The sequence below is a fragment of the Scyliorhinus torazame genome, chromosome 21, assembly GCF_047496885.1.
Source record: "Scyliorhinus torazame isolate Kashiwa2021f chromosome 21, sScyTor2.1, whole genome shotgun sequence".
Classification (NCBI taxonomy): Eukaryota; Metazoa; Chordata; class Chondrichthyes; order Carcharhiniformes; family Scyliorhinidae; genus Scyliorhinus; species Scyliorhinus torazame.
In genome coordinates this window covers 74,394,224-74,418,042 of record NC_092727.1, presented here as the reverse complement: position 1 = coordinate 74,418,042, position 23,819 = coordinate 74,394,224, and the positions used below count along the sequence as shown (strand labels likewise).

At 46.0% G+C, this 23,819-nt stretch overlaps 1 protein-coding gene across 1 annotated transcript in view; it reads right to left on the bottom strand.

Moving 5' to 3' along the window:
- The window catches only part of LOC140397989 (proline-rich protein 29-like), a 61,724-nt gene extending 38,115 nt beyond the window's left edge, over window positions 1–23,609 (bottom strand). The window contains exons 1-2 of the mRNA XM_072486231.1: window positions 23,472–23,609; window positions 18,684–18,774 (exon numbers count right to left, since the gene is read on the bottom strand). Of these exons, the coding sequence (XP_072342332.1) occupies window positions 18,684–18,774; window positions 23,472–23,525 (145 nt within the window). The 5' untranslated portion in view covers window positions 23,526–23,609. The remainder of the gene's footprint in view (window positions 1–18,683; window positions 18,775–23,471) is intronic.
- Window positions 23,610–23,819: the final 210 nt, after the last annotated feature.

The window sequence follows — 23,819 nt, the reverse complement described above, 5'->3', positions numbered from 1 at the left end:
CAATCCTGGGTGTTGGGTAGATCTGGCATACACATCGTCAAGCGAAGCTATCTGCTCACTTGAATATGTAAATCTGGATCTTGTCCATTATGAGCAGGATCCAGATCGTGACGTCTCGTGAGATACCGTTAGATCTCGTGAGGCATAACGAGCCAGGTTAATCTCACAAGACTTACCGGTCACATCCCGAGTCAGGTGCGATGTGGCCATTAGATTGCACACAATGTTTGATTAGATAATAAACAAGAACAGGTGGCGGATGAGGTGGATATCTTTTGTTACAGAAAGTTGGGAGAACTACAACAGGAAGATTCAAAGATAAAGCAGTTGTATGAGAAAGCATATACAGAAAGAAAATTTGAATGTATACCAGTGTTAGAAATAATGTATTGATGAGAAAATGGAGAGTTTGGCATAGTCAGGCAGATGAGAAATGGGCAGAAGTTCACCAAGTGAAAGGATAAAGGAATTCCATTTGTGCTATTTTCAAGTAGGGATGCACCTAATGAATTAACTAAACTCAGTCCATTTAAATTGATTTTTGATCATGAGGTAAGAGGACCACTTCAATTGATGAAAGAGAAATTGATGAGCCAGCATTTGGATTATGTGTCAAACCTCAGGGAGAGATTATCTAGGGCTGGTGAGTTGGCTAGAAAGCATTCAAAATTGTCACAGCGTGTGATGAAAAATGAAGCGGATAAGAAATCAAAAGTTGTAGTTTAGTTAGTGGAGAGAAATGTCATGTGGGAGTGCCTTTAAGAAATGGATATTTACACAATGTACCTTTAAGAAAACAGTGATGTCAGAGAGTGGGTGGAGCTGGGCTTTAGATCAGCCATTTTGAAGTTTCAGTTTGAAAAAGGGTGTGAGTCTGTGTGTTTCCAGAGAGCTGCAGTTTGAAAAAGCAGCTTGTGTGTGTCCGTGTGTTTCCAGAGAGCTGCAGTTTGGAGGAAAAGAGCTTGGGGAGTGTCTGTGTTTTGCAGTGAGCTGGATTTGCTGTGATCTCTGCCATGAAAGACTATCTCTGGATCATTTGGGTGATTTAAATTCATAATAGTAAAGTCTTTAACCAGAAGTGATTCTGTTTAAAGGTGTTAAGTCTCTTGGAAGTTTGAAGGAACATTTTGAGGAATTATTTGCTGTTGTAATATTTTCGTAGTTATCTTTAAAGTAAGGGGTGTTAAGAGATCCAATGTTTATTTAAGATGTTAAGTTGAGTTCATGGAATAAACATTGTTTTGTGTTTAAAAACCCCCGTGTCCATAATTGTAATCCCACACCTAGGGAACAAGCCGTGTGCTAGGAAAAGCAACAAATGCATTAAAGGGGGAGGCTGGTTGAACTCCATGATACATTTTGGGGTTCTGAAAACGTCTCGCCCATAACAGAAAATATTCATATTATTACCAATGGTACGTGAACCATTAAAAGCAAAATTTAGCAGGCCTTATAAATTGGAAGGATATTTAGTGAGGTGAATTAATTGATAAGAACGCCAGATAGAAGGAAAAATCACAGAGTGTGTCAAAAGATATTTTGATAGAGAAATAAATAAGGAGGAGGTCTTATTCATTTTAACTCAGAGAAAATAGATAAATCCAGATGATTATGAATTTGACATTCCTCAAATTAGATTGGACAATGAAGAAATGATAAAAAAATTGGGATAAATTACTTTCTGGAGGAACATCAAAGTCACATAGAGAGCTATATGTGAGAACAAATTAGAAAGTACAAAAGTACTTATACATGATGTAGATATAGGAAACACTACTCCACTTAAGCAACAACCATACAGGCTCAATCCACTAAAATTAGCACATGTACAAAAGGAAATTGAAAGCATGCTTAAGAATGATATAATCAAAGTGAGTTGTGGTGCTTAGAGCTCGCCTTTTGTGGTGGTATCAAAGCCAGATGGAACACCGCAATTATGTGTGGACTAGAGAAATATTAGCACAGTTACGAAGTCAGATTCTTATCCTATTCCTCATTTGGATGACTGTGTTGAAAAGGTGAAACAAGTGAATTTTATTACCAAGCTCGATTTCCATAAAGGATACTTGCAACTACCTTTATCAGATAGAGCAAAAGAAGTTTTGGCTTCTATGACACCAAATGTCTCAGTCTGTACCAGTCATAACATTTGTAATGAAGAATGTGCCAGCAACATTCCAAATACAATCCTACAAGATCATTTCTGGACTAAATAATTGTGCAATATACATTGATGATTTGGTGGTGTTCAGTTAAACGTGGAAGGAGCATTTGGAACATTTAAAGGAATTGTTCCTTCGACTACAGGAGGCTGGGTTGGTGATAAACTTGGCTAAAAGTGAATTTGCGAAAGCTCAAGTCACATTCTTAGGCCATACAATTGGACACAGTCAGATGGTTGTATGGAATGTGAAAACCAATACTATCGATGAGGAGAGAAGTTCTGAGATTTCTGGGCAGAAGTGGTTTCGACCGCAAATTTGTGCCAAATTTTAGCAGTGTGGTTGCTCCACTGATTGAACTTCTGAAAAAGCACAGAAAATTTCAATGGATTTCAGAATTTCAGGAGACATTCGATAATCTGGAAACTTTGTTAATCAATGCACCAGTGTTGGCATACATACGTTATGCCAAGCAATTTAAGGTGGCAAGTGATGCAAGTGATGTGGGAGTTGGTGCTGTACTGTTGCAGGAAGGTGATGAAAGAAGAGAAAGGCCTGTTGGTTATTTTTCACCAAAACTAAATACTCATGAAAAGAAATATTCGACCATCGAGAAGGAGACATTGAGTTTGGTATTGGCGTTACAACATTTTGCCATTCATATTGCGAACAACTCATCGGAGACAATTATATATACAGACCATAATCCATTAAAGTTATTGGAAAAGTTTAAGGATCGAAATGCAAGACTATTTAGATGAAGTTTATTGCTACAACCATTAAATAAAAAATTAGACATGCAGTAGAAAGAGAACATGTGATTGTTGATGCTCTATCATGACTTTGAAATGTGAGAAGGTTGAAACATTTGAAGGTGGAAAAGAAAGATTAAAATGGACGATACCTATGTTTAAATTTGCATGTTTAAATATAATATGATATATATCTTATGTTTAGCAATGAGAAATGTTGAGAGTGGAAAGGCTTTGGAAAATTATGATGCCACCTGTTTACATTGATTTTTTTAAAGAACAAAGAACAAGAACAAAGAAAATTAAAGCACAGGAACAGGCTCTTCGGCCCTCCCAGCCTGCGCCGATCCAGATCCTTTATCAAAACCTGTCACCTATTTTCCAAGGATCTACTTCCCTCTGTTCCCCGCCCGTTCATATATCTGTCTAGATGCATCTTAAATGATGCTATTGTGCCCGCCTCTACCACCTCCGCTGGCAAAGCGTTCCAGGCACCCACCACCCTCTGCGTAAAAAACCTTCCACGCACATCTCCCTTAAACTTTCCACCTCTCACCTTGAAATCGTGACTCCTTGTAATTGACACCCCCACTCTTGGAAAAAGCTTGTTGCTATCCACCCTGTCCATACCTCTCATAATTTTGTAGACCTCAATCAGGTCGCCCCTCAGCCTCCGTCTTTCCAACGAAAACAATCCTAATCTACTCAACCTTTCTTCATAGCTAGCACCCTCCATACCAGGCAACATCCTGGTGAACCTCCTCTGCACCCTCTCTAAAGCATCCACATCCTTCTGGTAATGTGGCGACCAGAACTGCATGCAGTATTCCAAATGTGGCCTAACCAATGTGTTATACAACTGTAACATGACCTGCCGACTCTTGTACTCAATACCCCGTCCGATGAAGACAAGCATGCTGTATGCCTTCTTGACCACTCTATCGACCTGCGTTGCCACCTTCAGGGTAAAATGGACCTGAACTCCCAGATCACTCTGTACATCAATTTTCCCCAGGACTCTTCCAATGACCGTATAGTCCGCTCTTGAATTAGATCTTCCAAAATGCATCACCTCGCATTTGCCTGGATTGAACTCCATCTGCCATTTCTCTGCCCAACTCGCCAAGCGATTGATATTTTGCTGTATTCTCTGACAATCCTCCTTGCTATCTGCAACTCCACCAACCTTAGTATAATCTGCAAACTTGCTAATCAGTCCACCTATACCTTCGTCCAGATCATTTATGCATATCACAAACAACAGTGGTCGGAGCACGGATCCCTGTGGAAAACCACTCGTCACCTTTCTCCATTTTGAGACACTCCCTTCCACCACTACTCTCTGTCTCCTGTTTCCCAGCCAGTTCTTTATCCACCTAGCTCGTACACCCTGAACCCCATACAACTTCACTTTTTCCATCAACCTGCCATGGGAAACTTTATCAAACACCTTCCTGATGTCCATGTATATGACATCTACAGCCCTTCCCTCATCAATTAACTTTGTCACTTCCTCAAAGAATTCTATTAGGTTTGTAAGACATGACAAAACCTGCACAAAACCATGCTGCCTATCACTGATAAGTCTATTTTCTTCCAAATGTGAATAGATCCTATCCCTCAGTATCTTCTCCAACAGTTTGCCTACCACTGACGTCAAGCTCACAGGTCTATAATTCCCTGGATTATCCCTGCTACCCTTCTGAAACAAAGGGACAACATTAGCAATTCTCCAGTCCTCCGGGACCTCACCCGTGCTCAAGGATGCTGCAAAGCTATCTGTTAAGGCCCCAGCTATTTCTTCCCTCGCTTCCCTCAGTAACCTGGGATAGATCCCATCCGGACCTGGGGACTTGTCCACCTTAATGCCTTTTAGAATACCCAAAAGTCCCCCCTTCCTTATGCCGACTTGACCTAGAGTATTTAAACATCCATCCTTGGTCTCAACATCCGTCATGTCCCTCTCCTTGGTGAATACCGACGCAAAGTACTCATTAAGAATCTCACCCATTTCCTCTGACTCCACACATAAATTCCCTCTTTTGTCTTTGAGTGGGCCAATCCTTTCTCTAGTTACCCTCTTGCTCCTTATATACAAATAAAAGGCTTTGGGATTTTCCTTAACCCTTTTAGCCCTCTTCATTGCGCGTTTGAGATTCGTCCTATTTTCCCGATATTCCTCCAAAGCTTCATCAGATTTAAGTCCCCTAGATCTTATGTATGCTTCCTTTTTCATCTTAGCTCGTCTCACAATTCCACCAGTCATCCATGGTTCCCTAATCTTGTCATTTCTATCCCTCATTTTCACAGGGACATGTCTGTCCTACACTCTAATCGACCTTTCCTTAAAAGACTCGCACATTTCAAATGTGGATTTACCCTTAAAGAGCTGCTCCCAATCCATATTCCCTAGCTCCTGCCGAATTGTGTTATACTTGGCCTTTCCCCAATTTAACATAGACATAGAATTAACATATAATTTACAGTGCAGAAGGAGGCCATTTGGCCCATCGAGACTGCACCGGCTCTTGGAAAGAGCACCTTACCCAAGGTCAACACCTCCACCCGATCCCCATAACCCAGTAACCCCACCCAACACTAAGGGCAATTTTGGACACTAAGGGCAATTTAGCATGGCCAATCCACCTAACCTGCACATCTTTGGACTGTGGGAGTGACGGATGTGATATAAAATAGTTACTTTAGAGATATTAGTTAATGTAATGTAGAGGTAGGCCAGTCTAATTCTGGTGAGTTCACAGACAAAGGATTTCAGACCGCATGGAAAAGCAGGAAGAGGTGTGTCCACCAAAGCAGGAGAAAAGGATGCTGAGTAATAGGGGCCAGAGGAAGGGATTGGAAGTGAGCCAATCAGAATAGATCAAACAGGTCAGGAGGGATATAGGCTGACCTATGGGCGTCGAGTATGTGAAACTTGATGCCATTTGAATGTATCAGTACAGATTCCTTTGTCTCATATCCTCACTTGATTCCAGAAGTCCATGGAGCAGTATGTGCTTCATGCTCCTAGAAATTGAGGAAAGCTTGCAAGCTAAATAAAATAACTAATGCTGTACCTGCAAATCCATCTCGACTTTTATTGAGGCCAGACTGACGGGTAAAGAAACTTGGGATTCAACATTTGGTGCCGAAACCCGGGATTTCTCAAGACGGTTCTGACCAACTGCGAAATCAGAATTAGACTGGTTATGAACAGGAGGATGGGGAAAGAGGGCCCACAATGCAGAACTGGAAAATGACCACGCATTGATTTTTACCCTCATCTTATCGTCTGATTAGTCTGGTCACTCGCGGTTGGTACGGAAAGATCGTCTCGACGAAATTAAAGGTCAGTCTGGGGATTAGCAATTTAATTGATGGGATTTCATATTGTTGATTCGGCTTGGGTTAGGGTTTTGGGCTGATGTGACTTCAGTAGTGAGGGTTCAGTCTATTATATGGGTAGAAAGGCTGATGTGACTTCAGTAGTGAGGGTTCAGTCTATTATATGGGTAGAAAGGCTGATGTGACTTCAGTAGTGAGGGTTCAGTCTATTATATGGGTAGAGAGGCTGATGAGACTTCAGTAGTGAAGCTTCAGTCTAGAATAACTGTTTTTAAATCTGAAAAGGATTCACTTCCATGTATGAGTTCTGATTCGGCTTGGGTTAGGTTATGGAGTTGATGGGACATTTGAAATTGAAAATGGTTCAACTCGATGTGTGAGTGTTTTAAATATATAGTTGACTAAGCTAAAATTGTACCCTTGGACTGTGTTGGCGAAGGGCGCAGTTCTGAGGACTAGTTGAGATTGTGGGGAATGCTGCATATTGGTTGAAGCAGAAGACTCTCAAAGGGTTAACAGCAGCAGCCAAAGTTAAAGACGACAGACTGTGCTTCTCACTCAGGCCTTGAGATAACAGCAGCAGCCTGTAGTGTAATCGGATACCTTTACTTTGAGTCAGTGAACTCCAGCAAAGATACGTTTTGAATTAATTAAAGGAAACCAGTGGGTTTCTCCACCTCTTTGATAAAAGTTATTATTTTCGAAAGCAATTGATTGAAATTGCCAGAATCTTAAGTTTTACTTACTTGAAATAATGTTTATCTCATTTTATCTGGAGATTAATAGAAACTTAAAGAAGATCACGGACACCATTTTAAAAAGTGTGAATCTGGAGATGATAGTTGACTGTGCCAACATTTTTGTGAATGTAAGAAAAACTTGTTAAAAGAAAAATTGTTAAGATAAAGAATTAATTAAGTTGTAAATGTTATACAAGTTTGTGTTAAGCAAATCATAAATTTAGTTCTGAGTTGAGATCAGAGCTAAGCTTGCAAGTTGCAGTAATTCAATTTGAATTTTCAAACATTTTTAAGTTTTAAAAAAACACTGTTAGAACCTTTTCAATCGCTTTGCCAAGAAAAAAAAAACGCGCAAGTAGAGACAGGAAAGGCACGGGTCAAACAAAAGATGAGCTACGTAGTTCAATGGCTGGCCTTGAATTGACAGAAAATGATAAATTCAATAATTTAGAAAATGTTCACTAAAAGTTCCGACTGCACCTGTAGCATTGTCTGCACTAATTCCAGAACCACCAGAGTATAATAATTGATATCCAGTCACTGCTCCCAGATTCCAATTATGCCAGTAACTCAAGCCCTTTTGGGTGATAGTATGGGTCCTGATTTACCATCTTCACGATCAGTAGAGAAAGAGGAGCTCTGTTTCGCAAGCCCAGTTAGCTCTAGGACCAGATCTCGGACAGCGAGAGAAGGGCTTGATCCTCACCAGAAACAATTAAGTATACCACCTAAGTCCCTCCAAACTAAGGAGAAACCGCAAGGTTTGTAGAACAAAGGAAGCTGCAACAGATGATTTTGAAGAGAAAGAACTCCCTCTAGTGACAGGAAGAGACGTCGAAGAACCAGAGGAAATAGCTAGAGTGCCCCCTGGTGAGATTCGGAGACAGTTGCCGATTAGGAAGATACCAAACCCACCCAAAGGGACCCTCAGCTCCTTTTTATGGCCCACCGAATGCATCAACAGCTTTACAACCGCAGCCTCCTCTGAGGGGCCATTGGTCTACTGGGAGAAGAGGACGAGGCAGATATAGACGGAGCAATGCATGTTTTAATTGAGGCCGTGCAGATCACTGGCAACAGGAATGCCCCTTTAAAAGACAGGCAGTAGAAGGAGATTATCCGACCCAAAGGAGGGGGTACCCACCAAGGAGAGGACAGGCGAGATACACTGACTTCTCCCAGGAAAACCCTTTCCCAACACAGGATTGACTAGCTAATTTAGTCATAAGGACTCTCCAATCGGACAGGGAACCTATTATCTCTCTGCAGATAGGAGATCAACATCACTCATTTGTAATCGACACTGGAGCAGCCATGTCTTCTGTGCAATCAGAACTTCGACTACCACTATCCGACCACACGCAGCAATTGTCGGGGTTCCAAGGACAGGTGTATGAGTATCCTATTTCTGAACCTGTGACAGTCACTTACGAGAATAAGTCTGCAGATCATCAGTTTGTAGTGACTACTGGATTGGACTGTAACTTGTTGGCCCGAGATTTACTGTGTATCTTCCAGCTACAGCTAGAGTGCGGAGACGAGGGGGTAACGGTTAAATCATGGAGGATGAGACAACAGTGCTATATTTCTATCACCCCACAGTGGTGGACGTTAGACATTGAACATTCACTGCATCACGTTACCCTGGCCTATGACAGAACTGGACGAAACAGGGAGTTGGAGGACAAATACCGGCCATTCATTGGGACTGAATGGCCAGTCAAAGTTACAGCCACAGTCACGTGAAAAGAAGGTACAGCCGATTTTGTTACAATACCACCACATTTATGGCCACAGTCAGCTTCGGTAAGCCCTCATATTACACGTCAGGCCCATGACCAGTACCATGCCAGGGATCTGGGGCAAATGGTAAGGAGGGCAGTGGATCATTTGGATCCAACAGAAGTACGCACTTCAAGTCATGCCGGATGGCACTACCATAAAATATTTTGAGGTCCCTGAAACAACTAACACTCGACTGCAGCATCACTGGGGACATGATGTGTTGGAATATGTCAATCCACAGGTCTGGGCGGAATACCCATCACAAGTGGGAAAGACAAATGTTACACCTATAAAGGTAATGGATTAAGGATCATGTAAAGCTACCTTCCATTTGGCAATACCCCCTGAAATCCCAAGCTGCTCTGTCAATAGACAAATTAATTCAAGAGCTGTTGCAACAGGGTATTTTGGTCCCTTGCCAATCAGAATGTAACACCCCCATACTTGCTATGCCTAAACCAGCCAAACCAGACCAGTACCGATTAGTACAGGATTTACGTTCAATCAATGCCATCGCATAGCCGTTACATGCTCTCACCCTCCAACAGGATATTACGGTGTATAGCTCCCACTCGGTCATCGCACTACTGAGGCAACTGCAGACTCAGCATCTTACCGCAGCTCGTCAGAATAGGTATGAGGTATACCTTTTGAACAATCCACGTCTGACATTTAACCACTGTACCACAATCCAGCCTGTTTTCTTAGTGGTCCCCCTGTCCATGAGGACGCACCTGGTCATGACTGTTTAGCCTTGATTCAGGAAACTACCACAATAAGGGACGATCTGAGTGATATTCCGTTAGAACAACCTGACATGATTATGTATGTTGATGGCAGTGCATTAGTAAGCCCCACTGGCCGGAGACTGTCCGGTTATGCAATCGTAGAACAGGATGGTCTGATTCTAGAAGCGGCAGCTTTCCAGACCCCTTATTCAGCTCAACAAGCCAAACTTTTTGCCCTCACCCGTGCATGTATACTTGGAGGAGATTGTCGGGTAAATATTTACACTGACTCCCGATATACTTTCGGGGTAGTTCATGACTTCGGACAACTCTGGAAGAATAAGGGATTCCTTACCTCGGCAGGCACAGAAATATCCAACCGGGGTTTAGTTAATGACCTACTGCAGGCCCTCCTTATGCCCGCGCAGATTTCCGTTATTAAATGCGCTGCCCACACAAATGGTAAGACCTCAGTTGACGTTGGTAATGAACGAGCAGATTGTGCAGCGCGGACAGCCGCGCAAATTCAGCAAGTGATGGTGCCTAAAATGTTAAGTCAGACTAAACGATCTACTATAAATATGTCTGCTTCTGACAAGTCAATGCCAACCATCCAAGACGTCATAAGGTTACAGGAGGACGCTCCTGAGAGTGATAAACAAATGTGGAAACGGTTAGGTTGTACATATGATTCTGTTTCCTCTTTATGGACCACGCCAGCACATCAGACTTGTATGTCTGATGTACTGGCTTTATGGGTCATCGAATGTGTACACTTTGCAACTCATTGTGGGGCTCGAGGGACTAGTGATTTGTTGCTGGACACTTGGTGGCACCTAAAATGCAGGGGCTGGCCCAGAGTATCAGTAATCGGTGTTTGATTTGTCAGCAATATAACACCGGAAAAGGTATCCCTTGTGGGATGGGGCAAACCCCGTTGCCCAGTGGTCCCTTTGAGACGCTCCAAATGGATTACATTGAGTTGGAAAGGTGTCAATGTTATAAATATGTTTTGGTCATTGTGGATGTGTTCAGCAGATGGGTTGAGGCGTATCCGCCTACCGATAATAAAGCTGCTACTGGGGTTAAAGTTCTGATGCGGGAAATCATTCCCCGGTACAGTAGACCAGCTCAGTTGAGTTCTGATAACGGGCCTCATTTTCTTGGACAGATTAACCTGCCTCCCTTCTCCAGTGCTATTTGACAGGTGTGGAGCATGATGGAGTGGCTACGCACCGTCTGTGTGATATTTGGCCTCACTTCGCTTGGAGTGTTATTGGCGACTGACAAGGAAAAGGGGAATATTATTTATATTTGTAACCCCAACCAATCTACAAAGATATTTCACTTATGCAAAGGTGATGTTCTTCGCTGCCCCCATATACGAGGACATGGTATCGACTCATGGAAGGTCGTCAAAGTTAAGGAGAATGCAGGACTCATGAAGCAATTGCACCGGTCCCGGCGATGGGAAGGGAATATTATATGGACATTGCCTTGTTTTTGGAATACATGTAAATTTGATTTTGGATGTGTTAAGATTGGTACAATAAAGGTAATATCAGGCCGTCAGGAGAGCGTAGGAAGAGGCTATGAGAAAGAGAAAGGGACTAGAGAGAGGACGGGGCGTGTGAGAAGGGAAGTACAGCTAGAGCGTAGGTTACCGGGAGATACACTTAAGTTAGTTAAAGGCCAAACTGAGGAAAACCTGGGTAGTATGAATCTCTTCTACCAGAATCTCTTCTACCAGATTTACCACCGCTTGTATGGCCACGGACGGGTTGTCTGCTACCCGAACCCCGCAGCAGTGTCTAGGTTATTTTATGTTTCACCGCTTTGGGGCACTCCCCAAACGGTAGTTCATTGTCAGCATTCCGAGCCACTGCCCGAGCAAGTCACTCTTTCTTACGATCCGGGTTCAGCACCACCGGCTATTTGCCTTCCCCTTCCTCGGGATAATTCCCATTCACAGTATGATAGGCTGCAACGGTGGAGGGCGTACATACCTAGCCACTTCACTCCCAATAGGGATTCCCGGTCGTACGAGAATTGTTTCAGCAGTGAAGGATACGGCTGTTTGCTGGTAGAGGTGGAAACGAATATAACATGTCTGTTCCCCACCTGTACGGACAGGAGGTGCCATATCACCCAGGCGTCTGGCCAATGCGTTTGTTACAACACCACTTGCGTTCCATTGAACGCCGGCCTCCAGCTCCTTTGTGGCTGGGCGAATGTCTCTCATATCACTGTTGGGACTAGGGCTTTCCGCATTGCTAGGCGGCCCGAATGGGCGTTTCGAAGTTGGATAAACTGGGCTACTGGGGGGTCCTTACGCAACCGATATACTGATTGTGATGCTAGCCTGCACACGGAACAAGGATACTACTTTTTATTTAATGGCACAGCAACCAATGTTTTGTCACCCCCATTTCCCCGCCAAATTGCTATTGGGACTCTAGTCCCTACCACAGTCCCCTGTCCTTCGGCGTGGAAGCTGCATAATCAGTTAGCACGCCGGGCAGTCTCTGCTGAATTTTGCGAGAACAGGAAAAAACCTCAGGTTCTTGCACCCAACCGGGGCCACTCAGCCGGGTGGGGGATTCTGAGCGTCTTGACACTGGGAGGTGTGGGGCGTTCCTTGGCTGTCAGCGATCGGAATTATTTTATTTGTGGCCTTACCATCTTGGGAAATGAAACCTTGGGAGCCCTCGGGGCAATAACCAAGGAATTGTCTCAGCTACGGTTGGTTGCAATGCAGCACCGGTATGCTCTTGACTATCTTCTGGCCCGTGAGGGTGGGGTATGCGCCATAATGCAGGGCAAGTGTATCATGGGAGTTCAGGACTTGACCGCTAACATCACTAAATTTATGGATCATATACGGGATCACCTGGACGGAATGCAGGATCCTGGCTCTTGGGGTAACTGGGGATTTGGAGGTTGGAAGGACTGGTTGATAAATATGGCCATGTATTTAGTGGTGGCTATCGGCTGCATCTTTGTGGGCCTAGCTATCCTTAAATGTGTGTTGGGTAGAATGCGGGGTGCACTGGAACAGATCAACGCCCCTAAAATCTTAACTGTTAAAATCCATGAGGGTGCAGCAGATGAGGGGGGGGGGCTAAGCCAGGAATTGAAAATGCAGCGACGGATCTTTTTAGATGAGGAACCGTAGCTATGGATTGGATAGTTCGGTTATCATGGAATGATAAAAGGAGGGAATGACGAATGTGATATAAAATAGTTACTTTAGAGATATTAGTTAATGTAAAGTAGAGGTAGGCCAGTCTAATTCTGGTGAGTTCACAGACAAAGGATTTCAGACCGCATGGAAAAGCAGGAAGAGGTGTGTCCACCAAAGCAGGAGAAAAGGATGCTGAGTAATAGGGGCCAGAGGAAGGGATTGGAAGTGAGCCAATCAGAATAGATCAAACAGGTCAGGAGGGATATAGGCTGACCTATGGGCGTCGAGTATGTGAAACTTGATGCCATTTGACTGTATCAGTACAGATTCCTTTGTCTCATATCCTCACTTGATTCCAGAAGTCCATGGAGCAGTATGTGCTTCATGCTCCTAGGAATTGAGGAAAGCTTGCAAGCTAAATAAAATAACTAATGCTGTACCTGCAAATCCATCTCGACTTTTATTGAGGCCAGACTGACGGGTAAAGAAACTTGGGATTCAACAGGAGGAAACCGGAGCACCCGGAGGAAACCCACGCACACACAGGGAGGATGTGCAGACTCCGCACAGACAGTGACCCAAGCCGGAATCGAACCTGGGATCCTGGAGCTGTGAAGCAATTGTGCTATCCACAATGCTACCATGCTGCCCCTTTAGCACTCTTTCTTTAGGACCGCTCTCGTCTTTGTCCATGAGTATTCTAAAACTTATGGAATTGTGATCGCTATTCCCAAAGTAATCACCGACTGAAACTTTAACCACCTGGCCGGGATCATTCCCCAATACCAGGTCCAGTATGGCCCCTTCATGAGTTGGATTATTTACATACTGCTCTAAAAAACTCTCCTGGATGCTCCTTACAAATTCTGCTCCATCTACGCCTCCAACACTACACGAGTCCCATTCAATGTTGGGGAAGTTAAAATCTCCCATCACGACCACCCTGTTGCTCCTACATTTTTCTATAATCTGTCCACATATTTGTACCTCTACTTCACGCTCGCTTTTGGGAGGCATGGAATAAAGTCCCAACAATGTTAGTGCACCCTTCCTATTTCTTAGCTCTACCCATATTGCCTCAGTGCTCGAATCCTCCATCGTGCCCTCCTTACTCATAGCTGTGATATCATCTCTGACCAGTAATGCAACTCCTCCACCCCATTTACCTCCCTCTCTATCCCTCCTGAAGCATCTATACCCTGGGATATTTAGTTGCCAGTCTTGCCCTTCCCTCAACTAACTCTCCGTAATACCAATAACATCATATTCCCAGGTACTAATCCAAGCCCCAAGTTCATCTGCCTTACCTGCTACACTTCTCGCATTGAAACAAATGCACCTCAGACCACCTGTCCCTTTGCGTTCATCATCTCTTCCCTGTCTACTCTTCCCCTTAGTCACATTGAGTTTATTATCTAGTACCTTATTGGCTTTAGTTGCTGTTTCTTTACTGACCTCTGACTTCCTAATCTGGGGCGTCATTCTCCGACACCCTGCCGGGTTGGAGAATCGGCGGGGGCTACCGTGAATCCCGCCCCCGCCGGTTGCCGAAGTCTCCGGTACCAGATATTCGGCGGGGGCGGGAATCGGGCCGCACCGGTTGGCGGGCCCCCCCGCTGGATTCTCTGGCCCGGATCGGCCGAAGTCCCGCCGATAAATTGCCTGTCCCGCCGGCGTGGATTAAACCACCTTTTGAACGGCGGGACAAGGTGCCGTGGGCGGGCTCCGGGGTCCTGGGGGGGGCGCGGGGCGATCTGGCCCCAGGGGGTGTCCCGACAGTGGCCTGGCCCACGATCGGGGCCCACCGATCCACGGGCGGGCCTGTGCCGTGGGGGCACTCTTTCCCTTCCGCCTCCGCCACGGTCTCCACCATGGCGGAGGTGGAAGAGATTCCCTCCACTGCGCATGCGTGGGAAACTGTCAGTTGCCGCTGACGCTCCCGCGCATGCGCCACCCGGGGATGTCATTTCCGCGCCAACTGGCGGGGCACCAATGGCCGTTTCCGCCAGCTGGTGGGGCGGAAATTCCTCCGACGTCGGCCTAGCCCCTCAATGTTGGGGCTCGGTCCCCAAAGATGCGGAGCATTCCGCACCTTTGGGGCGGCGCGATGCCCATCTGATTGGCGCCGTTTTGGGTGCCAGTCGGCGGACATCACGCCGTTTCGGGAGAATTTCGCCCCTGGTTCCCATCCCCCTGCCACATTAGTTTAAAACCTCCCCAACAGTGTTAGCAAAAGCACCCCCTAGGACATTGGTTCCAGTCCTGCCCAGGTGTAGACCATCCGATTTGTAATGGTCCCACCGCCCCCACAACCGGTTGCAATGTCCCAAAAATCTGGACCCCTCCCTCCTGCACCATCTCTCAAGCCACGTATTCTTTCTGACTATTCTTGAATTTCTACTCTGACTGTCTCGTGGCACTGGTAGCAATCCTGAGGTTACTACCTTTGAGGTCCTACTTTTTAACTTATCTCCAAACTCCCTAAATTCTGATTGTAGGACCTTATCCTGTTTTTTACCTATATCGTTGTTGCCTATATGCACCACGACAACTGGCTGTTCACCCTCCCCCTTCAGTATGTCCTGTAGCCAATCTGAGACATCCTTGACCTGTGCACCCGGGAGGCAACATACCATTTGGGAGTCTCGTTTTCGACCACAGAAACGCCTGTCTACTCCCCTTACGATTGAATCCCCTATAATTATAACCCTGCCAGTCTTTTTCCCGCCCTTCTGTGCAGCAGCGCCAGCCACGGTGCCATGAGCCTGGCTACTACTGCCTTCCGCTGGTGAGTCATCTCCCCCAACAGTATCCAAAACGGTATACCTGTTTTGGAAGGAACCTGCTCTTTCTCTGCCTTTTGGTCACCCATTCCCTGTCTCCCTCACCAACCCTAATCTTCGGTGTGACCAACTCACTGAACGTGCTATCCACCACCTCCTCAGCATGCTCCAAAGTGAGTCCATCCGCAGCTCCAGAGCCGTCATGCGGTCTAACAGGAGCTGCAGCTGGACACACTTCCCGCACATGAAGGAGTCAGGGGCATCGGCCGTGTCCCTGAACTCCCACATTGAGCACGAGGAGCATAACACGGGTCTGGGATCTCCTGCCATTTTTACACTTTCCCTTAACTGATTACAAATATAATATCAAATAATGAATAAGTGAAAGGAATAAGTATTTTACTTACCAATCACAATACTTACCAACCCACGAAGAGTTCAATTTCTCCCAGCTACTTACCTTCCCGACAGACCCCTGGCCACTACTCCCGCCGAAAATCTTAAGCTATAACTTGCGGATAAAAGAAAAAGAAAAGAGAGAGCTTACCTGATATTCACTCACCCTCTTAGGTTAGAGGAGGTGGAAGGGTGGGAGACACTACAGGTGTAGTGTCTCGGGTTTCGCAACCGCTCAACTTAAATAGAGGTAAAAATCAAACACTTGAGCACCTTGGGGCAGCACGGTAGCATTGTTGATAGCACAATTGCTTCACAGCTCCAGGGTCCCAGGTTCGATTCCGGCTTGGGTCACTGTCTGTGCGGAGTCTGCACATCCTCCCCGTGTGTGCATGGGTTTCCTCCGGGTGCTCCGGTTTCCTCCCACAGTCCAAAAATGTGCAGGTTAGGTGGATTGGCTATGATAAATTGCCCTTAGTGTTGGGTGGGGTTACTGGGTTATGGGGATAGGGTGGAGGTGTTGACCTTGGGTAGGATGCTCTTTCCAAGAGCCGGTGCAGACTCGATGGGCCGAATGGCCTCCTTCTGCACTGTAAATTCTATGAATCTAATTCTATGAAACCTACCTGAATCCCAAGCTGCACTCGCTGCGCTCCGGCTCCCTCTCCCGCTCCCGGAAATGAAGGCCGCTGGAACCTGTGGGCAAGTTTAAACACCTACCTGAATTCCAAACTGCACTCGCTGCACTCCGGCTCCCTTTCTCTCTCCTGCTCCCGAAAATGAAGGCCTCTGGAACCTGGGGGCTAGTTTAAACACCTACCTGAATCCCAAGCTGTACTCGCTGCACTCCGACTCCCTCTCCCGGAAATGAAGGCCGCCGGAACCTGGGGGCTAGCTTAAACACCTACCTGAATTCCAAGCTGCACTCGCTGCACTCCGGCTCCCTCTCTCTCTCCTGCTCCCGAAAATGAAGGCCGCTGGAGCCTGGGGGCTAGTTTAAACACCTACCTGAATCCCAAGCTGCACTCACTGTGCTCCGGCTCCCTCTCTCTCTCTCGTTCCTGAAAATGAAGGCCGCTGGAACCTTGGGCAAGTTTAAACACCTACCTGAATCCCAAGCTGCAATTGCTGTGCTCCGGCACCCTCTCTCTCTCCCGCTCCCGAAAATGAAGGCCGCTGGAACCTGGGGCAAGTTTAAACACCTACCGGAATGCCAAGCTGCACTCGCTGCGCTCCGGCTCCCTCTCCCGTTCCCGGAAAAACGAGGGAGAGGTGTAGGGATTTCAGATGTATTGTATTATATGTATTTGGTGCAGTAAGGGTTAAAAGGCTGGGTTAGTGTTTGTGTAATTGCTGCGGTGGTGTTTTTAAAAATCCCTGGTCATTGTGTTCAGTTTAGCAAAATTATGTAGTTAATGGGAGGAGCCAAGGGTTGAAGCAGTCAGGTGTTGAGGTTTTCAGGGTTAGTTTCTGGCTGGAAGGTGAGCTGAAGAAAAACATAGAGACATACAGAGGCGCATACATAGAAAACAGAAGCAGGAGTAGACATTTTGGCCTGCTCCGCCATTCATTCTGATCGTGGCAGATCATCAAATTCAACACCCTAAGCCCGCCAGAGATTCTGCATTATTCTGACAGGGTGTTAGGTCTCTTTCTTTAAGAAATCTCAAAAGAGCTCTTTTTCTCAAAGTGGAGTATTCAAGACATCTCTGTACAGCAAGTTTTCCTGAGTGCTAACAGCATTTAAAAGTGGATTGGGATCTGAGCTGGTTTTTTTTATCTGAGTGGAAATACGTACAGCAGTTAAGGGTTTTTGTGTCACTGCATTGATTATGGGGGAATTTTAAGCTATATTCTTGTGTGACCATAGAATCCCTATGGTGCAGAAGGAGGTAATTTAGCCCATCAAATCTGCACTGGCCTTGGGAAAGAGCACCCTACTTAAGCCCACACCTTCACCCTATCCTCATAACCCCATAACCCCACCTAACCTTTTGGACACCTAACCTTTTGGACACTGAGGGGCAATTTATCATGGCCAATCCACCTAACAAGCACATCTTTGGACTGTGGGAGGAAACTGGAGCACCCAGAGGAAACCCACGCAGGCACAGGGAAAAGTGTACAAACTCCTCACAGTCACCCAAGGTCGGAATTGAACAAGAGACCCTGGAGCTGTGAGGCAGCAGTGCTAACCATTGTTAGAGATAGTTTCACACTTTAGCTTAAAGTTTGTCTTAATATATCATATCCCTATATTGCGTGAAACCATTCCTGGACTGAGGTATCCTTTCCTCAGTCTTACAAAACTAGAATAAAATATTGGGGTTTCTGTACATAATCACAACCACTGTTAGGGTCTGGTCAGGCATCGTAATATTTGTCAGTCTGAGAGAGTGCTCCCAATACACAGGGTTACCCATTAGGAAAACAAATCCACCATGTTGCCCCCCCCCCAACACCCCCCCCCAACCCCCCCCCCCCCCCACCCCCACCCCCCCCACCCCCAACCCCCCCCCAAGCCATATTCGTACCCATTAGATTTAAAGCATTAATAGATGGTCCAGCTAACTAGTCCCTAATTATTCCCTGCTTATTCCAACTAACCCCTGGTTACTTAGGTTAGACCATGGTTATTCCAGTTTGTCCCTGGTTATTTAGGTTAGTCCCTGGTTATTTTGGTTGATCGCTGGTTATTCCGTTAGTCCCTGGTTATTTTGGATAGTTCCAGGTGATTCAATTAGTCCCTGGTTATTCCGATTAGTCCTTTGCTATTACTCTTAGTCCCTACAGAAAAGGGACTCTTACCTTCCTTCACATGCCCATTCCTGATTGGTGGAGTTTGAAGATGCTGCATTCCAGAAAGATTCTGGAATATGGTCGTCGGCTGTTGTGGAATCTGCAGAAAATGAGATGGATTAAAATAATGGTGAGGGGGAAGGGGGGAATGTAGTGGTAATGGCAACAAACCCGAAATCCAGAGGCCCAGGAATCCAGAGGCCCAGGCTAACGATAGGAGACATGGGTTTGAATCCCACCACTGGAATTAAAAAGCTACTCTTGTTAATGGTGACCATGAAGCCATTGTTGATTGTCGTAAAACCCCATCTGGTTCACTGATGCATTAATGTCCTTTACGAAAGGAAATCTTCTGCCCTTACCTGGTCTGGCCTACATGTGACACAAAGCGATGTGCTTGACTCTTAACTGCCCTCTGAAATGTCTGAGCGTCCCACTTAGTTGTATCAAACCACGATAAAGTCTACAAAAAGGAATGAAACTGGGTGGACCGCCTGACATCGACCTAGGCACCTGAAACGACAACAGCAAACACAGCCCTGTTGACCCTGCAAAGTCCTAATTACTAAAGATCAGAGGGCTTGAGCGAAAGTTGGAAGAGTTGTCCCAGAGACGAATCAAACAACAGCCTGAGGGCGGCACGGTGGCGCAGTGGTTAGCACTGCTGCCTCATGGCACTGAGGATCTGGGTTCAATCATGGCCCTGGGTCACTGTCCGTGTGGAGTTTGCACTTTCTCCCCGACGTGGGTCTCACACAATTCAAAGATGTGCAGGCTAGGTGGATTGGCCACGCTAAATTGCCCTTTAATTGGAAAAAAAATTGGATACTCTAAATTTATTTTAAAAAATCAAACAACAGCCTGACATAGTCATACTCACAGAATCATACCTTAAAGATAATGTTCAAGACTCCACCATCATCATCCCTGAGTGTGTCCTGTCCACCGGCAGGACAGACCCGCTATTGGGGGCAGAACAGTGGTATACAGTCAGGAGGGAGTTGCCTCAAAGGGTCCTCAACATCGACTCTGGACTCCATAGGACCTCATGGCATCACGTCAAACCTCCTGCTGATTACCACCTGCCACGCCTCCTCAATCTCAATGGATGAATCAGTACTCCTCCATGTTGAACACCACAATCCATAATCTCATCGCCCAGCATATCCCCATTCTATCATTACCATTAAACTAGGGGACTACTTGCATGCCAACCAGCCTAAGCAGCAAGTGATAGTGATGGCTAAACGATTCCACAACCAATGGATCAGGCCTAAGCTCTGCAGTCCTACCACAGCCAGTTGTGAATAGCGGTGGACAATTAAACAAATTATACGAGGAGGAGCCTCCACATATATTCCCATCCTCAATGATGGAGGACCCCAGTATATCAGTGCAAAAGATAAGACTGAAGCTTTTGCAACAGCCTTTAGCCAGATGTGCCGAGTGGATAATCCATTTCAGGCCCCTCCAGAGGTCCCCAACCTCCAGATGTCAGTCTTCAGCCAATTTGATTAATTCCACGTGTTGTCAAGAAATGGCTGAAGGCACTGAATATTACAAAGGCTATGTGCCCTGACAATATTCCGGCAATAGTACTGAAGGTTTTTGCTCCAGAGCTTGCCACACTCCTGGCCAAGCTGTTCCAGTACTGCTGCAACACTGGCATCTACCCAGCAATGCATACCTACCCCTGCACGCTCCCCTCCTCCCCTGCCCCCATCCCCGAATCCCAGGCCCCATCACTGCCCTGCACCATGGGGGCTTCTGGCCCAGCGCTCATTCCTGCTGCCAGGGGTACCATCGGCTGCCGCTGCCCATGCCAGCGGTACAGGGGGGCACTATATCTCCCACCCTGAATCTTATAGTTATGCCCCCTTGTAACAGCTACATCCACCCGAGGAAATAGTCTCTGAATGTCCACTCTATCTATCCCCCTCATCATCTTATAAACTTCTATTAAGTCGCCTCTCATCCTCCTCTGCTCCAAAGAGAAAAGCCCTAGCTCCCTCAACCTTTCCTCATAAGACCTATCCTGCAAACCAGGCAGCATCCTGGTAAATCTCCTTTGCACCCTTTCCAATGCTTCCACATCCTTCCTATAGTGAGGTGACCAGAACTGCACACAATACTCCAAATGTGGTCTCACCAGGGTCATGTACAGTTGCAGCATTACCCCATGGCTCTTAAACTCAAGCCCCCTGTTAATAAACGCTAACACACTATAGGCCTTCTTCACGGTTCTATCCACTTGAGTGGCAACCTTCAGAGATCTGTGGACATGAACCCCAAGATCTCTCTGTTCCTCCACATTCCTCAGAACCCTGCCATTGACCCTGTAATCCACATTCAAATTTTTCCTACCAAAATGAATCACCTCGCACTTATCAGGGTTAAACTCCATCTGCCATTTTTCGGCCCAGCTCTGCAACCTATCAATGTCTCTTTGCAGCCTCCAGCCCTCCAGCTCATCCACTACTCCACCAATCTTGGTGTCATCAGCAAATTTACTGACCCACCCATCAGCCCCCTCCTCCAAGTCATTGATAAAAATCACAAAGAGCAGAGGACCCAGCACTGATCCCTGTGGTACACCGCTGGTAACTGGTCTCCAGTCTGAAAATTTTCCATCCACCACCACCCCCTGTCTTCTATGTGATAGCCAGTTACTTGCCCAATTGGCCAAATGTCCCTCTATCCCACACCTCCTTACTTTCTTCATGAGTCGACCATGGGGAACCTTATCAAACGCCTTACTAAAATCCATGTATACGACATCAACTGATCTATCTTCATCTACGCACTTAGTTACCTCCTCAAAGAATTCAATCAAATTTGTGAGGCAAGACTTACCCTTCACAAATCCGTGTTGACTATCCTGGATTATCATAGATTATCATAGAATTTACAGTGCAGAAGGAGGCCATTCAGCCCATCGAGTCTGCACCGGCTCTTGGAAAGAGCACCCTACCCAAGGTCACCACCTCCACTCTATCCCCATAACCCAGTAACCCCACCCAACACTAAGGATAATTTTGGACACAAAGGGAAATTTATCATGGCCAATCCGCCTAACCTGCACATTTTTGGATTGTGGGAGGAAACCGGAGCACCCGGAGGAAACCCACGCACACATGGGGAGGATGTGCAGACTCCGCACAGACAGTGACCCAAGCCAGAATCGAACCTGGGACCCTGGAGCTGTGAAGCAATTGTGCTATCCACAATGCTACCGTGCTGCATCTTTCCAAATGGTCATAAATCCTAAACTTCAGGACCTTTTCCATTAACTTACCGAACTCCGAAGTAAGCCTAACCGGCCTATAATTACCAGCGTCATTCCTATTCCCTTTCTTGAACATGATGTGGAGATGCCGGCGTTGGACTGGGGTGAGCACAATAAGAAGTCTTACAACACCAGGTTAAAGTCCAACAGGTTTGTTTCAAACACTAGCTTTCGGAGTACTGCTCCTTCCTCAGGTGAATCCTGAGGAATCCTCAGAGAATCCATTCACCTGAGGAAAGGAGCAGTGCTCCGAAAGCTAGTGCTTGAAACAAACCTTTTGGACTTTAACCTGGTGTTGTAAGGCTTCTTACTTTCTTGAACAGAGGAACAACATTCGCCACTCTCCAGTCCTCTGGCACTATCCCTGTGGACAGTGAGGACCCAAAGATCAAAGCCAAAGGCTCTGCAATCTCATCCCTTGCCTCCCAAAGAATCCTAGGATATATCCCATCTGGCCCAGGGGACTTGTCGACCCTAAGGTTTTTCAAAATTGCTAATACATCCTTCCTCAGAACACTTCCTCCAGCCTACCCGCGTGTATCACACTCTCATCTTCAAAAACATTGCCCCTCTCCTTGGTGAACACTGAAGAAAAGTATTCATTCAATGCCTCTCCTATCTCTTCTGACTCCATGCACAAGTTCCCACAAGTCCTTGACTGGCCCTAACCTCACCCTGGTCATTCTTTTATTTCTCACAAAAGAGTAAAAAGCCTTCGGGTTTTCCTTGATCCGGCCTGCCAAGGGCTTCTCATGCCCCCTCTTAGCTCTCCTAAGCTCTTTTTTTTAGCTCATTCCTTGCTACCTTGTAACCCTGAAGCGACCCAACTGAACCTTGTTTTCTCATCCTTACATACGCTTCCTTTTTCCTCTTGACAAGACATTCAACCTCTTTTGTGAACCCTGGTTCCCTCACACGGCCATTTCCTCCCTGCCTGACAGGGACATACCTAACAAGGGCACACAGTATTTGTTCCTTGAACAAGCTCCACTTTTCATTTGTGCTTTTCCCTGACAGTTTCTGTTCCCATCTTATGCTTAGGGGTAGTGGAGGGGAGGAGATGGGCAGTGCAGGGAGGACAAGGGATGATCACAGCCCTATGTACCCAATCGCCACATATCTACAATCTATTTTCATGAGGTTGGTCAAGGGATTAATATTTGTCCTAGACACTTACCCCTGCCCGACCTATCTTTCAAATAGTGCCACGGGATCTTTTAGGTCTCCTGAGTGGGCAGATATGACCTAATCCGAAAGACATACCGTTGATAGTACAGCACTCCCTCAGTATTGGCACTGGAGTGTCAGCCTGCATTTAATGTTCAAATCCTGGAGTATGATCATAACATTCTGACCCAGAGGTAAGTGTGTTGCTATTGAACGTGGCATACGCTGTTACTGTGAGGAACTATTAGCAAGCTGACTAGTTTAAGTGAGGCAGTGTTGAATGGCCTATAAGAAGGTTGCAGGCACTCTGCACACCCGAGCCTGAGTCTTTGGGCCTCACTAACCTGCTGTTGAATGATCTGCACTCCCTGAGGAGAAAAGCTCTCTGCAAAGTACATGTTCTTCACCCACAGGCTCGACACTCTGAATGGGAGTACTCTGCTGCAGAATCAGTTGGCTTGTAAATCATCTGAGAGACCTTGCAACTGGTCGCCTTGGGAACCAGGCATAAACACTGACGTGCTTCAGCTGAACACGGCAGTCACTGTAAATAACTATTGACATTGGACTTTGAATGCATCCAGAGAGACACAATGCTTAACAGTAGGAATAAGTGCAGCTCATGTAAACAATCTGATACTACAATGGAAAAGTGAAAAGATCAAAGTGACAAATATCTTTCCTGTGATTTA